The sequence below is a fragment of the Gobius niger genome (assembly GCF_951799975.1).
Source record: "Gobius niger genome assembly, chromosome: 2".
In the NCBI taxonomy this organism is placed as follows: domain Eukaryota; kingdom Metazoa; phylum Chordata; class Actinopteri; order Gobiiformes; family Gobiidae; genus Gobius; species Gobius niger.
In genome coordinates this window covers 41,731,276-41,750,066 of record NC_136853.1, presented here as the reverse complement: position 1 = coordinate 41,750,066, position 18,791 = coordinate 41,731,276, and the positions used below count along the sequence as shown (strand labels likewise).

General features: G+C 40.0%; 1 protein-coding gene across 3 annotated transcripts; it reads left to right on the top strand.

The window, feature by feature from the left end:
- Positions 1-698: 698 nt before the first annotated feature.
- On the top strand, positions 699-16,335 carry pfkfb3 (6-phosphofructo-2-kinase/fructose-2,6-biphosphatase 3). Of its 3 annotated transcripts, XM_079552463.1 has the most exons (16): positions 699-944; positions 5,843-5,971; positions 6,720-6,816; positions 6,900-6,966; positions 7,055-7,129; positions 7,207-7,263; positions 7,344-7,468; positions 8,489-8,696; positions 9,839-9,985; positions 10,075-10,179; positions 10,420-10,549; positions 11,184-11,311; positions 11,616-11,795; positions 12,104-12,126; positions 12,777-12,827; positions 15,366-16,335. In XM_079552463.1, exons 1-16 carry the CDS (start codon positions 866-868, stop codon positions 15,370-15,372), a joined length of 1,608 nt encoding a protein of 535 aa, XP_079408589.1. In that variant the 5' UTR covers positions 699-865; the 3' UTR covers positions 15,373-16,335. The 3 variants fall into 3 exon arrangements, with proteins under 3 accessions (XP_079408589.1, XP_079408591.1, XP_079408590.1); XM_079552465.1 differs by lacking the exon at positions 12,777-12,827 and having other exon boundaries at positions 701-944; positions 15,366-15,691; XM_079552464.1 differs by lacking the exons at positions 12,104-12,126; positions 12,777-12,827 and having other exon boundaries at positions 702-944; positions 15,366-15,690.
- Positions 16,336-18,791: the final 2,456 nt, after the last annotated feature.

Below are 18,791 nucleotides of genomic sequence, written 5' to 3'. Positions count from 1 at the left end.
CACATTTACGCTAATTTGGGCCAGGCTGGCCAGAGTCCAGGGCTGTTTTTCAGTCCCAGTCCGCCCCTGGCCATAGAAATGCATTTTCTCCAGTTCAGCTTTATCCCAATCTAAAAGGTTACTAATCTAGTAAGGCCTAGATTTTTTTGTCACTTTTCAGTCACTTTTTTACTCGCCTTTTGATACTTTTTTGGGGTCACTTCTTCAACACATTCTGTCACTTTTTCGTATTATTTTTTTTTACACTTTTTCATCACATATGTATTGCGTCACATTTTAGCACTTTTTTTTCTCCATCAGTTTTGTCACCTTTTCCCCCCATATTTTTGTCACTTTTTTCCAAATTTTTGTCACTTTTTCATCACTTTTGTGTCATTTTTTTGTTGCTTTTAAGTTGGGTTTTTGTGACATTTATTTTGACACTGTTTTCAAGAAGCTTTTAGATTTGGTTAAAGTCGAACTGGAGATGAGGCTATTTGGCTGAAAGAATGGCGCGGATTTGGATCTCTCAGAGCACCTTTATACCACTAGATGGCGCTCGTGAACCAAAGTCTACAGCGCGTGGTTCCTATGCGGCACAGCAGGCGGTGCGCATAGCTCTGCGTGTTTGCTCTCTGTCTGCGTGCTACACGTGGTTTCCCGGCCGGGCGGGGTCACTCAGCGGATGTGAGCGAGTCAGAGAGAGAGAGGAGGTGCACCGGCTTTAAAGCTGCAGACCGACTCAGACCCAAGCACAGCAGTGAGTCTGAGAACGAACCGAGAAGACAACTCAATACGGACAAGGTTTTCCATAGGACTTGTTTTCGCCCCCCGTCTGTTTCTAAAGGATTTGAGCGCTATCTCTTTGGATCTCCGGTCTCCAGGAATGCCCAGGGAGCTGACCCAGAACAGGATCCAGAAGATATGGGTTCCCAGTAAAGATGGCAAACCGGCTCCACGCAGAGGTAAGACTTTGAAAAACCTCACCCACCACTGCTTTCATTGTCTACCCGCTACTTTCGCGTTCAGTGATCTAGCGTTTCATTTGGAAGTGTTCTCGTGCACCTGTTCACGGCGTTTTTTACATGGAGCCGCGTGCGTAAAAGCGGAGGCGAGCGTCGTTTTCCTCTGCGCGCTCGCCGGGTCACGTCACGGCTTCCTTTGGTGCCGCGTGAGCCCCTCTGGTCTCTATAGTGACGGAGCCGGCGCGCGCTGGCCCTGGATTGGACAGAAAGCACAGAGTGAGGATGGTGCCACTGCGATGCTGAACCTCAGAGGATGGCAATTGATACAGAAGCCTATAAATGAAAAAAAAAAAAAGTAGCAAAAATGGAAATGTGACGTGTTTCTCTTACAATGTAGTGAAATGGTTTACAATGGCCATAGTTTGTCTAGCTGTAAACTCTGCCTTTTAATCCACATGTGCCTAGTTTGACTAAATTGTGGTTGTGAAAATGTCCATACCTCACAGTCACGGACTAATAACCTATTAAACAACATAGCCACAAATTGAATTGACCTTTAAAACTTACACCTTTAAAACTTACACCTTAGAACAGTGTTAATTTTGACAACATATTTTAATTTAGTTTTAGTCTTAGTCTTTTGACAAAAATGTAATTCGATTTTAGTCGAGATTTAGTCAAAAACATATCTTAAATTTTAGTCTAGTTTTAGTCGACTAAATTTAAGACTAATTTAGTCAACTTTGCACTGATAATATTCATCATAATCATATTTAATCTTGTTCCTCTGCTTCATGGAGCTGCTCCACATGAACAAAGCTCAGAGCTGATCCTTTGGCAGTGAATTTACATGATCTGAGGCTCTTTCAGACGGTCAATAGAAGTTTGGATGATTTTAGTCTCTTCTTTTCATTTTTATTTAGTCTTATTTTAGTCGACTAAAATATCTGGACATTTTAGTCATAGTTTTAGTCTCATGAAAAGCTTTTAATTTAGTTTTAGTCCAATTTTAGTTGTCAAAAATAACACTTTGACTAAAATTAAGACTAAATATTTTAGTCGACGAAATGAACACTGCCTTAGAAGACATCTCATTCCATTTTACAAGTAAGAAATACCATCATTTAGACATAGCAGAAAAGATAAATCGTCGACTGGACTGGGTTTTGGTGAAATTGAGGACGTTTCGCATTTACTACCATTTTTTGAGAACAGGTGCACAAACTTGGACTTTTTCTCGGTACACTTGTGTAACATAAAATATATAATATAAACTCTAAGGCGTGTATAAAGAAGATTCAACTAAACTGCAACTGCCAACAATTCCAGTATCACTGAACCAGCAAGTCTTTGTTCTGCTCTACTGCTGAGACCCTGGGTGTAGACGACCCATCAGCCTTCACAAAAGAGGGTTGTTCACCTGATCTCAATAGGCCGTTATAGTGCGGGGTCAAAGCATGCCTCAGCCCACCCCCCTGTATTGAGAGAGGGTTTCTGTTATCCCACAGCGACTTTACCAAAACCCAGTCCAGAGTCCCAGTCGATGATTTAACTTTAACTAATGAGAACCTTCGCAAACATAATTTAGGCACAAGCGTTTTTATAGAGTAATATCTTATATTATCGTGCCAGAGCAGTGTCCTATCGTTTAGATCAGTGGTTCCCAACCTTGTTTGTCTCGCATAACCCTTTCATGTCTACTCAAAGTACCCCCTAAACTCTAAGGTTGCTTTGAAAATTATCCACTTAACTCAGATTTATTGGTATTTAGTTGTGTATTGAAAAGAAAAAGAAAATCCAAAATGCCTTTTACTGCAAATTATCATCGAAAGATACGTTTTCTTTTAAAATAATATTGAAATACTGTTCAGCTTCACCTTGATTTTAGATCTGGAATATGTCCAAGTACCGGTACTGGTTTAGAGTCTGCAAATGACTATGATCTCTTATTGTCTGGGTCTGCAGTTTATTTTGTCATACTTTTATTGTCATACTTTTGATCCACGTATAATAGATATACTGTGCCTCCTCTACCGGCATAGGGCTGATGTCTTGATGTTTCCTTGATGAGCATAGATTTTTTTTTAATATAAAATAAAACAAGATTCGGTTTACTGTGCACTCATCCAAAAGTGCACTGGAACATTTGAGAAAAGACACAAAAAAAGAGCCTTTTTTATCATTGTGTCCGTACAGTGTTGATTTAATATATCAATTCAAATGAGTTGCAGAGTTCAACAAGTGCACGACACTGTAGGACCAGACACATACAGGGCTACAGCATACGTGACTCGAGGCTCGATCCATTTTTCCGCATCACCAGTGTTGGATTAGCGGCCACGAGCAATGATGCAGCTAAATCGATGAAGATAATACTGAAGAGGTTTAGGAATTTAGATCGACGGTGTGCCTTAGTTCTTTCCCCGAGAAGAGGACAGACAAGGAGCAGACAATAAAGCTGAAGCAAATTGATGTAAATCGGGGCTTCACAATCATTTCGAAGGACGTTTGTATCCATTTAGACTCGTCGACTTATAAATCAATGGTTAAAAGGGGGCTAGTAATCGACAGAGACAATAGGAGAACTTGAGCTTTACTGACGGGAGCAAAGATGAAATGCTGGAGTTTGTTTGTAATTTCGTAGACCATGTTCTGTGCAGGTTAACCTCTTAAACCCCACCTGGACCGAGCACATTCTCTCCAGTTGGGCTTCACCCAAATCTAAAAGCTTCTTGAAAAAAGTGGATAAAAACACAACAAAAAAGTGACCAAAAAACCTGTGAAAAGGTGGCAAAAATGCGATAAAAATGTGACCAAAAAACTATTAAAGTGGCAAAAATTTGATTAAAAAAAAGCCCCAAGAAAAGCAACAAAGGAGTGACAAAAAAGCGATGAAAAAGTGGCAAAACATGGCAACAACACAAAGGAAAATAATCCATTTACATCAGCTTTGTAGGTCTAGACTGGCCTATAGGCTGTAAGCTTTTAGATTTGGGTAAAGCTGAACGGGAGAAAATGCACTCAGTTAAAGGGACTATACGGAGTTTAAAAAGGTTAAATGTCCGAATGTGTAGAATGAACTCAAAAAGGTGCTAATTCGGGTCAGAAGTGCCGTCATGCACAAGCTTCATATAGAAGGTGCAGTTACACGTATGACCAGAGATGGCAGTAGTGAGCATAAAATGGCCAACTTGCATCTAGTCCCTTTAAGGAGGGGGGTAAGTGATTAACACACAAAAAAGAAAAGAACATAAAACAATAAAAACAACAGGATTCGGGGTTCTTATACCACCAAATTGGTGATTACGACTGTAAAATGGCAGTATATCGTGAATCATGCTAATAAATGATGGTTATATTCTCATACGCTAAGGCTGCACACATGTATCAGCCGTCCCTTCCAGGAATATACAGTATGTGAGGCCCGGGGCAGAAGTGGGTCATGTGTGCTCTGAGGTGGAAGTAACTGCTGTGTCTGCTGCTGTATAAATAGCCACGTGCCTGGAGCTGATGGGAAGTGGGTCTGTCGACTAAGGGGCGGATTTAAGTGACTGCAAGTGATCTGATGAAACAAACCATAAACAAATAAAAAGGTAGCCAAGTTTAGTGGATGTTTTTTCTTTAAACAACATCAAACTATGTAAATGTGCCTGAGTTAGCTACTTAAAGCTAATTGTCATTGCTACACACATCAATTTACAAATATACAACAAGATGAGAGCAAAACAATAAATGTACTGTATTATTATGCATTTTGAGAGTAATATTATATAGCTAGCTAACCTGCAAATGTGCATTACTGTATATGGGCATGGATGCTTTAGCATAAAATTTAATCTTATTCGATTTTCATTTTGGTTGTTAATTTCACAACCCTGGAACTTGCATAACCTCTTAACCCTCGGCTTAACCGAGCGCATTTTCTCCAGCTCAACGTTACCCAAGTCTAAAAGGTTACACAGCCAGTGCAATGTCTCATTTGAAAGCTACAAAATTGAGATTAAAGGGACTATACAGAGTTTAAAAATGGTAAAATTATCTAATTTCCTCCCCCTAAATGTTCTAAGGTGTAGAATGAGCTCAGACCTATTCACCACAACTGCCTCTAAAATCCTGCACTGTCACACAAAAAGTTTTACTTCGGTCTGAATTGCCGTCATGCACGAGCTTAATATAGAAGGTGCGGTGTATGACCTCACATTTATGACCTCAGGTGGCAATAGTGAGTATAAAATTGGCAAACTTGCATCTAGCCTTTAACTGATCCTTTTCCTCGCATTGTTGTGTTGCTGTCACTTTATTGTTGCGTTCTTGTGACTTAAAAAAAAGTGCTGCTATTTTGACACTTTTTTGAAACTTTTTGGACACTTTTTTACCCCCATTTTTTGTTGCGTTTTGTTTGCGTTTTCATCAAATTTTTTATTGCTTTTTGATCACATTTTAGTCATGTTTTGCCACTTTTTTGTCACTTAATTTTTTACATTTTTGTGACTTTTTTCTAAAAAAAAAATGTTGCTCTTTTGACACTTCATTTTTACCTTTTTCATCACTTTTTTTCCCACAATATTTTTGCGTTTTTTGTGGCTTTTTCCATCCCTTTTTTGTTCCGTTTTCGTCACAAACTGGAGAGGATGTGGTCGGTTTTGTTGTAGTACAGTCTACAGGCTACACAGTTTTTCTTTGTTTTACTGCAAGCTAGTTATTGCAATAGCATGTGTTGTTACCTCTCGGGGAAGAGGGAATGTGATTTGAATAGGGGAAAATCATCATTTGAATACAGGTAAATGAGAACAAGAGAAGTTTGATAGAGCTCTTTTGTAAAGTGAATGTCAATAGTCTGTGTAAGCTATGACAGGTTTTTCCTAATCGTTCCTGTATCTATTTGCTTTTCTTCATAGGGGCCGGCGCGCCTCACTTGGCCAACCCCCCCACGGTGATAGTGATGGTGGGCCTGCCCGCTCGGGGGAAGACCTACATTTCCAAAAAACTCACCCGCTACCTCAACTGGATCGGCATGCCCACCAAAGGTTCGCACACTCGCATTGCTCATGATCAGGGCCGGATATAAGTAAGATGGGCCCCGGGGCTAATGTTTTATCAGGGCCCCCCATGTTGTAAGCCTGTCGGATTTCTCTCTCTCTACAATGAAAGGATAAATGAATGATTTTTTTTAAATTATTTGAACATGCAGCAGTAAGTTCTAAAACATAGTATTAGTTTAAAAAATGGTGAAGAAAAAAAATACATAATGACCCCAATTTGAGCTCTGTGGTCCTCGCAGAAGAACGTTTGCTACTGCCAGACTGGTGGGGGGACATTTAATAGGGGGTTCTGGGGGTCCTCCCAGAGATCTTTTTATTTTAATGGTGCATTTTGGTACATTTTCATGCATTTTAATAGACCAAAAGGCACATATTTTTTCCCAGTGTCAACTCAATGAAAATGGCTCAGACCTTGTTTAGAACTGGTTTAGTCCTGGTTTAGTCCAGGCGTAGTCCTGGTTTAGACCCGGTTTAATCTCGGGTAAAAAATCATCTCATAAAAGGGAGGGAGTCTGCAAAGAGAGAGGGAGCTAGCCCGCACAGAGCACGCATTTTTCTCCGTATGCCCATGGGCCCTTCGACCTGCTGGGCCCCTGGGCTTAGCCCCTGTAAGCCCCTTCATAAATCTGGCCTTGCTCATGATCTTGATGTTTTAAAACACAAACCTCCTACAATCCTGGTCATCCTTCTTATATCATGTCAGAAAACCTTATCATTGTCTTTTCTCTTGTAGTCTTTAACGTCGGAGAGTATCGCAGGGAGGCGGTCAAAAACTACAGCTCCTACGACTTCTTCAAGCCTGATAACGAATGTGCCGTCAAAATCAGGCAGTAAGTCCTGCTCACAACCAAATTCATATTCTTTCGCATTTTTTGATCACTCAAATTAAACTTTTCCTCCTCTTTTTAATCAGACAATGTGCCTTAGCTGCTTTGCGAGACGTCAAGTCTTACCTGAAGGATGAAGGGGGCCAGGTCGCGGTAAGTTGCGGCATTTTCTTTCTTGAAATCCAAATCCTGAATGTGCTTTTTGTTGGGTTTTATTTTACATAACTCTCTTGCCCAATAGGTTTTCGATGCCACGAACACGACTCAGGAAAGGCGCGACCTGATCCTGACGTTTGGCAGGGAAAACGGGTTCAAGGTGAGACGGACTGTGAGCTAAGAACTAATTGGCTGAACGCAACAGCGCGCTAAGCTTTTGTTTTCTCTTTCATTCAGATATTTTTCATTGAGTCTGTTTGCGACGACCCCAGTGTGATTGCATCTAACATCATGGTAAGCTAAATGTCACAAATTAATCAACACAGCGTTTAGAAATAGTCTTAATCTGACTTGCAATGTGCCTACTTGTGCAGGAGGTGAAGGTGTCTTGTCCTGACTATAAGGACTGCAACAAAACGGACGCCATGTTGGATTTCCAAAGACGAATTGAGTGCTACAAAACAAGCTACCAGCCCTTAGACCCTGATGGATATGACAGGTAACTTTCTGGCTATACAAACCATTTTATACAGTTGTTATCCAATCTGTTCTTCTGGGTAATATTGCGTCATAGGAAAGTAATTCTCACTGCTGCCTGCGGGGGGAGCTCCAGGCAAGCTCCTCACCAGCCCTGGCCTCTGTGTTTTAGAGTCGCTCGCTTATCTTTACAGAAACATAATTTCAAGTCATACAATATAAAAAAAACAATGCTGAGGAAACTTTTAAGCATGTTTTTAAGCACCTTGTGCAAATGCATGTCCACTTTTATAAGCTATATTTACTATGTAGTCATGTCTATAGTATTGAGCGTGTGTAGGGCTGGGTACCGTTAAACTATGCCAGTCTGGTATAGGAAATATATTTTAGGTACTACTGGAAAAAATAAAAGCAGGTACAGAAAAAAATCTATCTTTGAATTCAAGTATTAAAGGAAGGGTTGTTCAGCTTTTATGCCCAATTTATTTTTCTTTTTTCCCCCACATTTTTGTATTGTTTTCCCAGTTTATCCCCCCTAAGTTTTTACTATATATTTTTATTACTAATATTTTCCCTATTTCCTGCCACAACGTTTACACAATTTTTCCTTATTTTTGCCACAATTCTTGACATTGGACATGAACCCGATATTGCAAACGTTATGGTAAAAAATGCAACAGTACCCAGCCCTAAGTGTCAGAGTTGCTCACCGAAAAACAACTACTTCATACAATGTATTTGATTATCTACTTGTCTATCCAGATTTATTAGCTTCTTCTGCCTGCGCTCTTTGAACACATTTTTTTTAATGTTAAGTGAATGTGACAGGACAAAACAACAAAAACATTTTTGATTCATACCTATTGGCAGCTTTCCCAAATACAGTCTCTCCAACCTCCTGCAAAGTAAATGATTAAAAGTATCAGTCGCTCTCTTCATCATACAGGAAATCGAAGTGCGACAGTAGCTCTCTTCCTTTTCCAGTTTGTATAATCAGCTCTCCCTCTTCTATCATCGTAAAATCTCCTCTTTCTGTCTCCAGGGAGTTGTCCTTCATTCGTATCATCGATGTCGGTCGTCAGTTCTTGGTGAATCGCATCCAGGACCACATTCAGAGTAAAATCGTGTATTACCTCATGAACATCCACGTCCAGCCCCGGACCATCTACCTGTGTCGTCACGGCGAGAGCACGGACAACCTGGAGGGGCGGCTGGGAGGAGACGCCGGGCTGTCGTCGCGAGGGAGACAGGTGAGCTCAGGAAAAATAAAGTAGAGAAGGCATTGGATGTGATGACAGTGGCTCGCATGGTAGAGCGCAAGGTCGGCGAGTTGAATCCTGGTTTCCTCTGGAATCATCCATATATGGTCATGTTTGAAAACAGTAAAGGGGGAAAACATTTGGGCTAACCTTTCTTTAATTATTCAAAAACTACTTTAACAAATGCTGAATTCCGAATATAGTTTTCCACTAAATAAAGATACAAAGACATGGAGAGGAGCAAAGTGGTTCAACAGCCCATAAATACATATATAACGGAGAATGCTAACATGATGCTACATGCTATCATCGTGCAAATGGCTAACTAGCGCAAGCTACGACTGCCGTTTTTTTTCTCTCTACTGAAAAATCTGCTGTGAGAAAATATCCATATGGGCCCGATTTACCCTTGACTTTATTTATGTGTGATGAATAAGTTCACACTCCACCAGAAAACTGCTAAAAAAGTGGAAAATTGTGTTTCCCAAAAGATTCTATTTTCCCCCTCGGCGAAGCCACGTCCCCTTCTATGACGAGATGCCGTCTGTATCTATTGTTATTGCAGTATTAGGTGATGTAATACATCCTTATTATATATTAGGTCCGTTTTATTTAACATACAGAGATAATAACAGGAGAGCAACATGCAGCCATCCTCTGGAAAGCCCTCTCAGAAAGATGGCTCCCCAGTCCAGCAGAGAGTGATCCCAAACACAGATTCTTACAGTTTCTTTTCTTTTCTTTTGAGCTGGCAGGCTGGACAAAAGATTATCCCAGTAGACAGATGCAAATGAACGATAGTCTGGTAGCCTTCCACACAGACAATGCATTTCAATAGACAAGTGTAGAGTGGTCAATCAGGGGCCATGTGTGTGTAGATTGAACAACACTAGGCAGAAGTGTTGAGTTTGTTAGCATTAAAATGTGTGGCCCCTGTTAGTCTGCGGGCCTCAGTCGCTGTCACAATCATGTAGGAAATATTGTTTTGTTGACGATTTGTAGAAAATTAAAGTTGAAGTTAAGTTTTTTCTCATATTGGGCAGCCTCACATGTTTCATATCAAATTCAAAGAAACCCTCTTGTGGGCCGTTTGCCATTTCCAGCCCTCACGGTATCGTCCCCTCTGCCTACAGTTCTCCCTGACTCTGGCTCAGTTCGTGAAGGAGCAGGAGCTGAAGAATCTGAAGGTTTGGACCAGTCAACTGTGCAGCGCCATTCAGACGGCGGAGCAGCTGGGCATCCCGTACGAGCAGTGGAAGGCCCTCAATGAGATCGATGCTGTGAGTCAAATAAAGCAGTGTAATAAGAGCAGAAATATAGACCTTTAGAGAGGCGACGTTGACGTTAAGTTTGTCTTTTGTGCTTTTAGGGCGTGTGTGAGGATATGACATACGACGAAGTGAAGGAGAAGTTTCCAGAGGAGTTTTCCTTGAGAGACGAAGATAAATATTACTACCGCTACCCAGCAGGAGAGGTGAGAGAGTGCATTCATGGGCCTCAAACCTTCTGTGAATCCCACATCCACTAGTTTTGACCCTTTTCATCCTTTAAACATGTAACGTCTAAGCTCTTAGTCGTGTAGGAGTTGACCTTTATAGATCTTGTAAATCTGCTAAACTCTAACAAACAGAGGCCATTTTTCTATTCTATTCCATATTATGACATTATAACTTTACTTATTCATTGATTTATTTGTTCTCGTCCTATTGTGCAGTCGTATCAAGACCTGGTGCAGCGCGTGGAGCCCGTCATCATGGAGCTGGAGAGGCAGGAGAACGTCGTGGTCATCTGTCACCAGGCCGTGATGAGGTGTCTGCTGGCGTACTTCCTCGACAAAAGTGCAGGTAAAAAAAAAGGAAAAAAGATTGGCTAAGAATCAACTCCAGTGCTCGTCTGGTTCTGTTCATTTGTGCTTCTGTCTCTGAACACCTAATTTCTAAAATACTCATGGTAATGATTCATTATTATGTATTTTTGTGCAAGCTTTGTTCAAATGTAATGGGATATACTGGGTTGATATGGTTTAGTGAAAATCATAATAGTTATTAACTTGTTTACCTTAATAAATCCTTTTTGTAGTCCCTCTGGGGGTGATACAAGTGTTAATGGGACTTGGTCTCTCTTGGCCAGAAAACCACAATTGCAACTTCGCTGCCTACGGGTCGGAGTCACCAATACACGAACAGGCTAACGAGCAAAGCTAACTGCAGGCTAGCGCCACTTATACAGTATTTACAACCAAGCTTGAGTCTCCCTTTGACTTTTCTGTCAGCGTAGTATTTATTCTCTCGGACAATCAATAATTTAAAAAAACGCAACATGCTGCAACACCTGCAGTGGCGCTTATGGCCTCTAGGGGCATGAGTTACTTAGTAGGCCTACTGCTTTAAGACAGCTATCGACAACTAACATAAAAGACACATTACATTGTTTATATATTAGACAATGAAGTAACGACTGGTCTGTGTGCGTTTGCAGATGAGATGCCGTACCTGAAGTGTCCGCTCCACACGGTGCTGAAGCTCACGCCTGTGGCCTACGGCTGTAAAGTGGAGTCCATTTCTCTGAATGTGGACGCGGTCAACACTCACAGAGACCGACCTGAGGTAGACACATCACCAACGCCGCTCACTCCGGTCACAGTAACATGTCTGGCACTGATGGGCGGATCAATCCCAAAATATGAATATTCAATATCAATATACATAAAAAAACCTTTAAGAAACAACCTCACAAATCATGTTAAGATTAAGGAAATAGCTAGTATGAGGCCCACAGTGAGACTTACCTGTTGCTAAACACATTATAAAATACTGACTATCCCCTACATACAAATATCAATGCTCTTAAGCCCCAGTCACGCACAATATCCACTAATTATTTTCCCTCTGTTTCATATTCCTCTTGCAGGAGGTGAAGAGGGGCCCCGGGACCTTGCAGAGAAGGAACAGTGTGACCCCACTGACCAGCCCCGAGTCTAACATTAAAAAACCTCGTATCGATGATCTGGACGAGGCACCCCTCCACCCCTCCGTGGCGTCTCTGGCCCTATGCAGCCCCTCGCACCTCCCACTGGCACTGGCAGGACAGGTGGGTCTCGAAATGATTTTATAGTCTGCAGTAGTGGTGAAATACAAAGTCCAACTGTATCATTGAGAGCCTGGTTTGTTAAGGGCTGAGAGGTTCACTATATCTGCAGATTTTTATGTGAAATAATATCAATGTTGCCTGAATAGTCTTTTTGTTTTTTGGCCCTTGGCTTGCAATCCTTGCTGATATCAAATCAAACATGCATTAGGAATGATAGAAACCAACTTCTCTTTACATGTCATTTCCACTCATAAACTTCCTCTTCTCTGTCTTTCTCTCTACTGCTTCCTCCTTGTTGCCACTGACAGCACTGGCTTGGCAAAGTCTGCCTGTAAGTATCTTTGGGATTACTGTGTTTAGCCAATCGCATCCCCCCACCCCTCTCCTTTTCCTGTTTAGTATGAGTCAATTGATTCCTTTCAAATTCAGCCATAGTTTGAAGTGATTTATTATTATGTATTTACTTTAATCTATGTATTGAACACATTCATTTACCTCGAGGTACAACAGCATCATTCAGTTTGTAATATTATCATTACAATATCAACAGTGCTACTCCTATTGGTACTTCTACAACATATTCTATCTATAAATATTCCACATTTACATCTTCAAAGTTAAGTTTTTAATCAGTAGTCTAAGTCAAATTGTTTTCGGCATCCAATTTGTTTATTATAGCAATGTTTAATCTGCAGAGCCTTTGCCCCAAACATCACACTTCCTCATGCCCTTATATGGCTATGCTATTCTGAAACCACTCCCCATTTCCTGACAGTGGGTGACCGGGGGGGAAACAGGAAATAACAGCTAATATTTGTCTGTCCGAGTTCAAATTCCGCCCATTGTTGCTGTCTGTTCTTAGATTAGGCGTTGTCAGTCACCGCTTCACTACTTGTGACTTTTTACTGTTTGATGCTAACACTGTCCCAATCTTGTCCTGTCTCTTGTCTTGTCTTGTCTTGTCTTCTTGTGCTGCAAAAGACGCACCATCCTTCACTATTTCAAAATGGTCTCGCTCTTAGTCTGTCAAAGGTAAAAAACAAACAACAAAACTACTAGATTTGTTTTCCTATATGTAAAATACTTTTGTTAATGGAAACTCTTTATGCAATATTATTCTTGGGGGTAAGTATTTAAGTCTGGTTGCACTTCACAGCTACATTATAGAATGGAAATAACCTGATGACTATTGATAACAAGACTAAACGAACCTTGAAAGCTTTACTATACTAGATTAAAGCAGAACTAAGTAACTTGTTTATCATAATAAATCCTTTTCGTAGTCCCTCTGGTGGTAATACAATGGGATGATCGGGGGTCTTTCATCTCCCCCTGATGTCTCTCACCAGAAAACCACACTAACAACTTTCCCTGCTCTGACCCGGAGATCCACAGTTACCACGGCGATCCGCCATCTTGCAGCTGTTAGCATACATTTCCATTAACTACAAACAGTCCGTTAGTTGCTGAGTTACTGCTGGTGACACAACACACTGTGATGTCCAAGTGTTTTAATGTGAACAATAACTCCAGTATTTTAACTTTTAAAATCTCCATTAGTTTACAATTGCTTCTAATCCCATAATGCTTAACGATATGACATCACATTCCCAAACTTAATATACACACTAATGGAATCACATAGAAGAAGCTAGCAGGCTAACGGGCTAAGCTAACTAGTGCCACTTTAGCAGTATTTACATCCATGTTTGAGTGAAAAAAATCTACAATATCCCTCTCTCCCTTTGTTTTTTCTGTCAGCGTAGTATTTACTCTCACAGACAATAAGTTAAAAAAACGTGCAACATGCTACGACACCTGCAGTGGCGCTAATGTCCTCTATTTAGTTCTGCTTTAATATCATGTAACCGTTAAATATAGTAACAAGACATTTGAGTCTTCAATTTCTGAGCTATTACCATGGCATAACTGCAAAATGAAGACCACTCATATGGGCTTTATGATAGTGTTTATACTACTGTATAACATGGAGAGTAGTTAAGTAGCTAGCAACTATTAGACCTGTCATCACTGCTATGCTAATGATGCTAATACTTGACCATGGATCCTATTTCCTCCTGCGTCTGCCCTGTCCATGTGCTCATGTGTTTTGCTTGGTCAGTGGAAAAGCGAGTGTTCAGCCGCTGAATGAGCTAACAGCTTGTCGGGTTCATTCATAATCACAGAAGGATTAGCCTTTTCTGTTAGCCACACCCGCCAGTTCCCACGCACGCTGTGAAGCAGAGCTAAAAATACCACCCAGAAACCAGGGCTGAGGCTAACAGGTGACGTAACCTGTTCTCACGCCAGCACCGCAGCTCTGTTTGTATTTACTCGGCTCAATTATACTAGCGGTCATGCTCAACTGTTGCAGCAGGTAGAAATGTATTAGCTGTGGCCTTAACAAATACATTTATCTGTCTTAAAATGTAGTTATACCTGTGCAATAGTGATATTTTCATTCCATTGGAGCCCCTACACACATAAATGGTCGCCAGGCTAGGGCTGTTTCTAGAAATGCAAAATCAATCAGTGCTGGCTCACGCATCGATATACGTTACATAGAGTAAGTTACTCTGTGGTTTAATGTCCAGATAAGACACCTGCACTTTCTTCCTTGCACAGATTAGCATGTTTGCTAACGATTTTAAAGAGGGGGTATTAAGCTTTTTTCAATCACAAGCACCAGTCTATATCACACTACAATGATGACGAAACCTTCTGTTGGTCTGTAACTGCAGTAAATTAGAATAACTGCCTTGTATAAGTTGATTTTGCATAATACCCCCCCTTTGAAAGTTTTCAAAGAGGAATAAGTGCACCCTCTTCTGGCATTAGGCATAACTACATATTAAAAGTACATAGGTGTATTTTAACATACCATTCTCTCCACTGCTGCTTCTTACGAGTTGCCCCAGTGACATCCAAAGAAAACAAAGAGGATAAAAAAAGACAATATTTTAAGTTGAACTATTATATTTTTAATTCATTTGTTTATTTGACAGGGACAGTACATGAAAACATTGCCAACTCGGTGGACGATGTTATGTACATAAGGCGTCTAGCCCCCGTCCCTGGTTAGGCTTTTCAAAGGGAACACAGAACAGAAGGAAAAAATTTGTAAAAAGTATCAATATAATAATATCAAAACAATATAACAATAAAACAGAAGACCTGTCTGACCACTTCCCATCCCAAGTCCAGCCATACAGTCTAGTGCTCACACTTTTCTTCAGCTTCAGCTTTTGTGAGAAAAGCCATTATTATAAAAGCCAGTGATTACATAGGACATTCCAAAGCATCCATTTGGACTATGTTGCTTACACAGGACTAGTGAAGCTTTATTCTAATGCTCCCTGATCAGAAGAACTTTAGAACAAAGCCTCCTGAATGAGACGCCTTCAGCACAATAACCTTAATGCTTAAATTACTATCTTCAAAGCTTCCGTTTCTGTGCTTCAGTTTGCATAACTTCACCCGTTTCAGACAAATAAATGCTTTTATAAATACACTGCTCTGTTTCGATTCATTGTTTTATGGTTTTGCTGTATTTCTTTTTGTGTTTTGCAGAAGCTAAGGAGAGACTCCGGCCGCGGCGACGTTTTCCAAATCTGCAAATGAACATAAAACAATTTTCCTCAAGAAATCACAACTGGACACACAGCAAGTCTTACCGCAAGATGAATGAAGTTGAACGACAACGATCACGATGTATTTTTGGAATTTTCTCTTGAATCTCTATTTATGTGCTGCATCTGTCATCTCACTTGAACATGCATAGCGATTCACCATTGACTGAACCCAGGCTAATACTGTGACTTGTTTTACTGTATGCACGGGCAACACCTTGAGTTATTTCACAGTTTCTGAAAAAAAAATGTTCTCTTTGTTTCCCCATGTATGTAATGTCAATTTGGAGACTATACTGTTTTGAACTCCACAAAAAGTTATTGTTTTGCACAGTAGGGATGTATTCAATGTTTTAAGTCACTTTTACCTTTTCTTTATGCGATTTTTTCTTTTTTTTTTGCCAAATAGTGCCTGTAGAGCTTGGTCTGCAAGCCTGATGCTGCTTCACCGGCAACGTTTTTATCCAGTTCTCATTTCTCATCCAACTCTTCATGCGTCAGTGCAACCCCGGTTGTCAGCTATTTTATTGTTTTGTGTTTTGTTTGTGTAGAAGAAGATTAACCTCAATTTTCTTCGCTGCCACTGCCGCTACGCACAAAGTCCTTATTTTTGTTACGAATTTGCGTGCTGATAATAATAGTATGGCCTGTGTCAGACTGATACACTACAGCGTGGGATCGAATGGTGGAAGAATGATGATGTTGTTCTTTGTGTTTTTTGTACTTTCGTGTCGGGACTGAATGAAAGGGGTTTTGTCGAGAGAGGTTTGTTTGAGATACTTGAAATGTTTTTGTAAAGATAATTATGATATTTATTTTTTATGTAGTTTTTAGGTGAGGAAAAACAGCACCTTGTTTGACTCTTTCCCAGTTCGTTGTACATTTTTTTTGCATCTGCTGGACCAATTAAACACTCCATGAAAATGCACTTTTTGATGTTGAGTTTCATTTTTTGCAGATATTTAGCAATGACTCTGATCATTGTTTCTCAATTAAAAAGACAGACAATTTGATAGCCTTTGTAACTTTAAGATGTCCTTAACAGAATGAATGGAGAGTACGAGAGATTGGGGACATATCTCTCACCTGGGGCGAAGAGGAGATGGAGAGGCTGAGGAGATTGGGTGGGGAAAAAGCAAGAAAAAGGAGGGGAAAACAGTGCACTAACATGATGAAAAGCTGGAGCAGTGACAAGACTGAGTTACTCACATAATTACATTAGTTTTTATATTTCTTTTATTCAAGAACAAAAAGTCCAACACAGTTTGAAACATGTTGTAAACTTACCCTCATAGACAACATAAACAAATGACGTCTTTTTCCTTGTGCATGTCACAGGGAGAATATTCAAATATTGCTAATATATTAACTAATTCTATGTTATCTTATGTGTCTAAGTACCTTGAACTTTAATATTTTTCTCATATATAAGTAAATGAATAAACAAAGTTAAGTTAACAATAACGTAAAGCAAACAAAGGGTAAAAAGTAATTATAAATAAATGAACAGTGGAAATTACTTTTTATATTAATCCTTTTGATTGCTTTCTGGTTATCTGATGTGGTGAACTGACTTACTCCCATATACACAATGGAGGACATTTACCAAGCATTTTCTCATTTACATGTTAGATTTGGAGCTCTAATTCAATAATACAAGCAAATTCAAATGGAAAAAACATGACCACATATATTCTATTTTCCAGGTTGCACTCGCTATGTAGCACCTGTTTCAAATGTATCGGCATTTTCCTAAATCAGTCAAAAGTGAAACCAGTTTGCCTTTTTGGCCAACCCCAAGCCCAGTTACTATGCTTGCTGTGAATAGCTTCTTTAAAAAAAACACACAGTAATACACTGTGGAATATAACAACAACATAACATTTAACACATACAGTAGTTAAATGTTAACTACTGAATGTGTTAACATTTAGCTGCTGTAAAATAGTTAAATGCTAAGTAACTGTGCCTAATGTTGTTGTCATTGAACATCTATTTCCTGTGACATGTTTCCAATGTGTTACATTTTGTCTACAGTCATGTCTCCATATCCTTTTATAGCAGCCGCTTGTGTCCGGGCTGTGACTCATACCAGACCCTTATCAGAAGTGACTTACTCTCAGGAAATTAAAATTGCATCAGAGACAATATCCCACCAGCGTCACAACACGAGACCGTAATAAAATATTCATAGACTTATTTCCACACCACGACAGGGGCTGGTGCTTATGTGTAGAGAACGTCTGAAGGAACCATGCAATAAATAGATGTAACAGGAAAGAGATAGAGCTACAGTGTAGACTACACCAAATTCAATGTAATGCTAGGCATTGTTTTTAGACAAAAAGTTGTAGTTTTAGACTTTTTTGTGACATCTGGGATGAAAGTTCAGACAGAAATGACTGTGAACAGCAGGACGTTTGTGTATGGTCTCAGTTGTCCAGGAGTTTGCCATCTTTGTATGTCAAAAGTCATCAACTGGACCGAGTTAGGTCAGTGTTTCCCAACCAGAGGTATGGGGACCCCAGGGGATCCTTGAGCACTTATTATAAAATCTTCCCTCCTTATTTGTTATGAAACCAACCCATTGCTCTGCTATTTATAGTGTCCTGTGTTTGACTGATTCACAAGTCTCTGACTCTCTGTGGTCTATCCTGCTAAGTGATTCAGAGCAGAGGCAGAGGTTTGGCTCGGATGGGTCATCCCGTTTACAGACTGTGGATGTGACTGCAGTCAGGTTCACCAGCCTGAGCTCCTCCTCACGTAGGCACATGGGTCATGCTCCAACCAGATTTGAATTTTCACTTTGCATGTCTCCAACGCAGAAACTTTTTATGCTTGCAAAATGCAAAGGCTGACTGAGCAGAATATTTCCCTTGGCATGAAATATTAATTAAAGACAAGACAGGGGCACAAACAATAATCCACAATAAATCACAGATAGATAGTCAATCACAGATATAGTCAAAAACATTTGAGAAGACAATAGCTAATTAATAATGATACACAAAGAGAAAGAGAGAGAGAGAGTTCTATTCACACCGTGAAAAACCTGCATTTTAACCTTTCTTTAATTCATGGAATGGATCCTAATGCAATCTTTTTTCCACTGACATCCCATCCATAGCTTTTAGCTGATTATGTGATATCCATTGTTTTTGTCCAAGGGCAAATCCAATGTTTTTAGAGGATGTTAACGCGAAAAATTGATAGATATTGAACTATCGCTATTGAGCCCTGGTCATCAAGGCCTTTTGTATCTCTTTAGGTTATTTGTGATTAGCATTGTGATTACATTTTTGTACTGTTTGTTTTACCTATTCTCTTGTACAACAATTAGGTTAAAAGAGCTTTATAAATAAACTTT

Excerpts from the sequence above, each read along its gene's own strand:
- pfkfb3 (XM_079552463.1), top strand. The coding sequence starts at position 866 with ATGCCCAGGGAGCTGACCCAGAACAGGATCCAGAAGATATGGGTTCCC. Across the intron at positions 7,130-7,206 it reads GCAGGGAAAACGGGTTCAAG|ATATTTTTCATTGAGTCTGT; the intron begins GTGAGACGGACT and ends TCTTTCATTCAG. Across the intron at positions 11,312-11,615 it reads CTCACAGAGACCGACCTGAG|GAGGTGAAGAGGGGCCCCGG; the intron begins GTAGACACATCA and ends TTCCTCTTGCAG.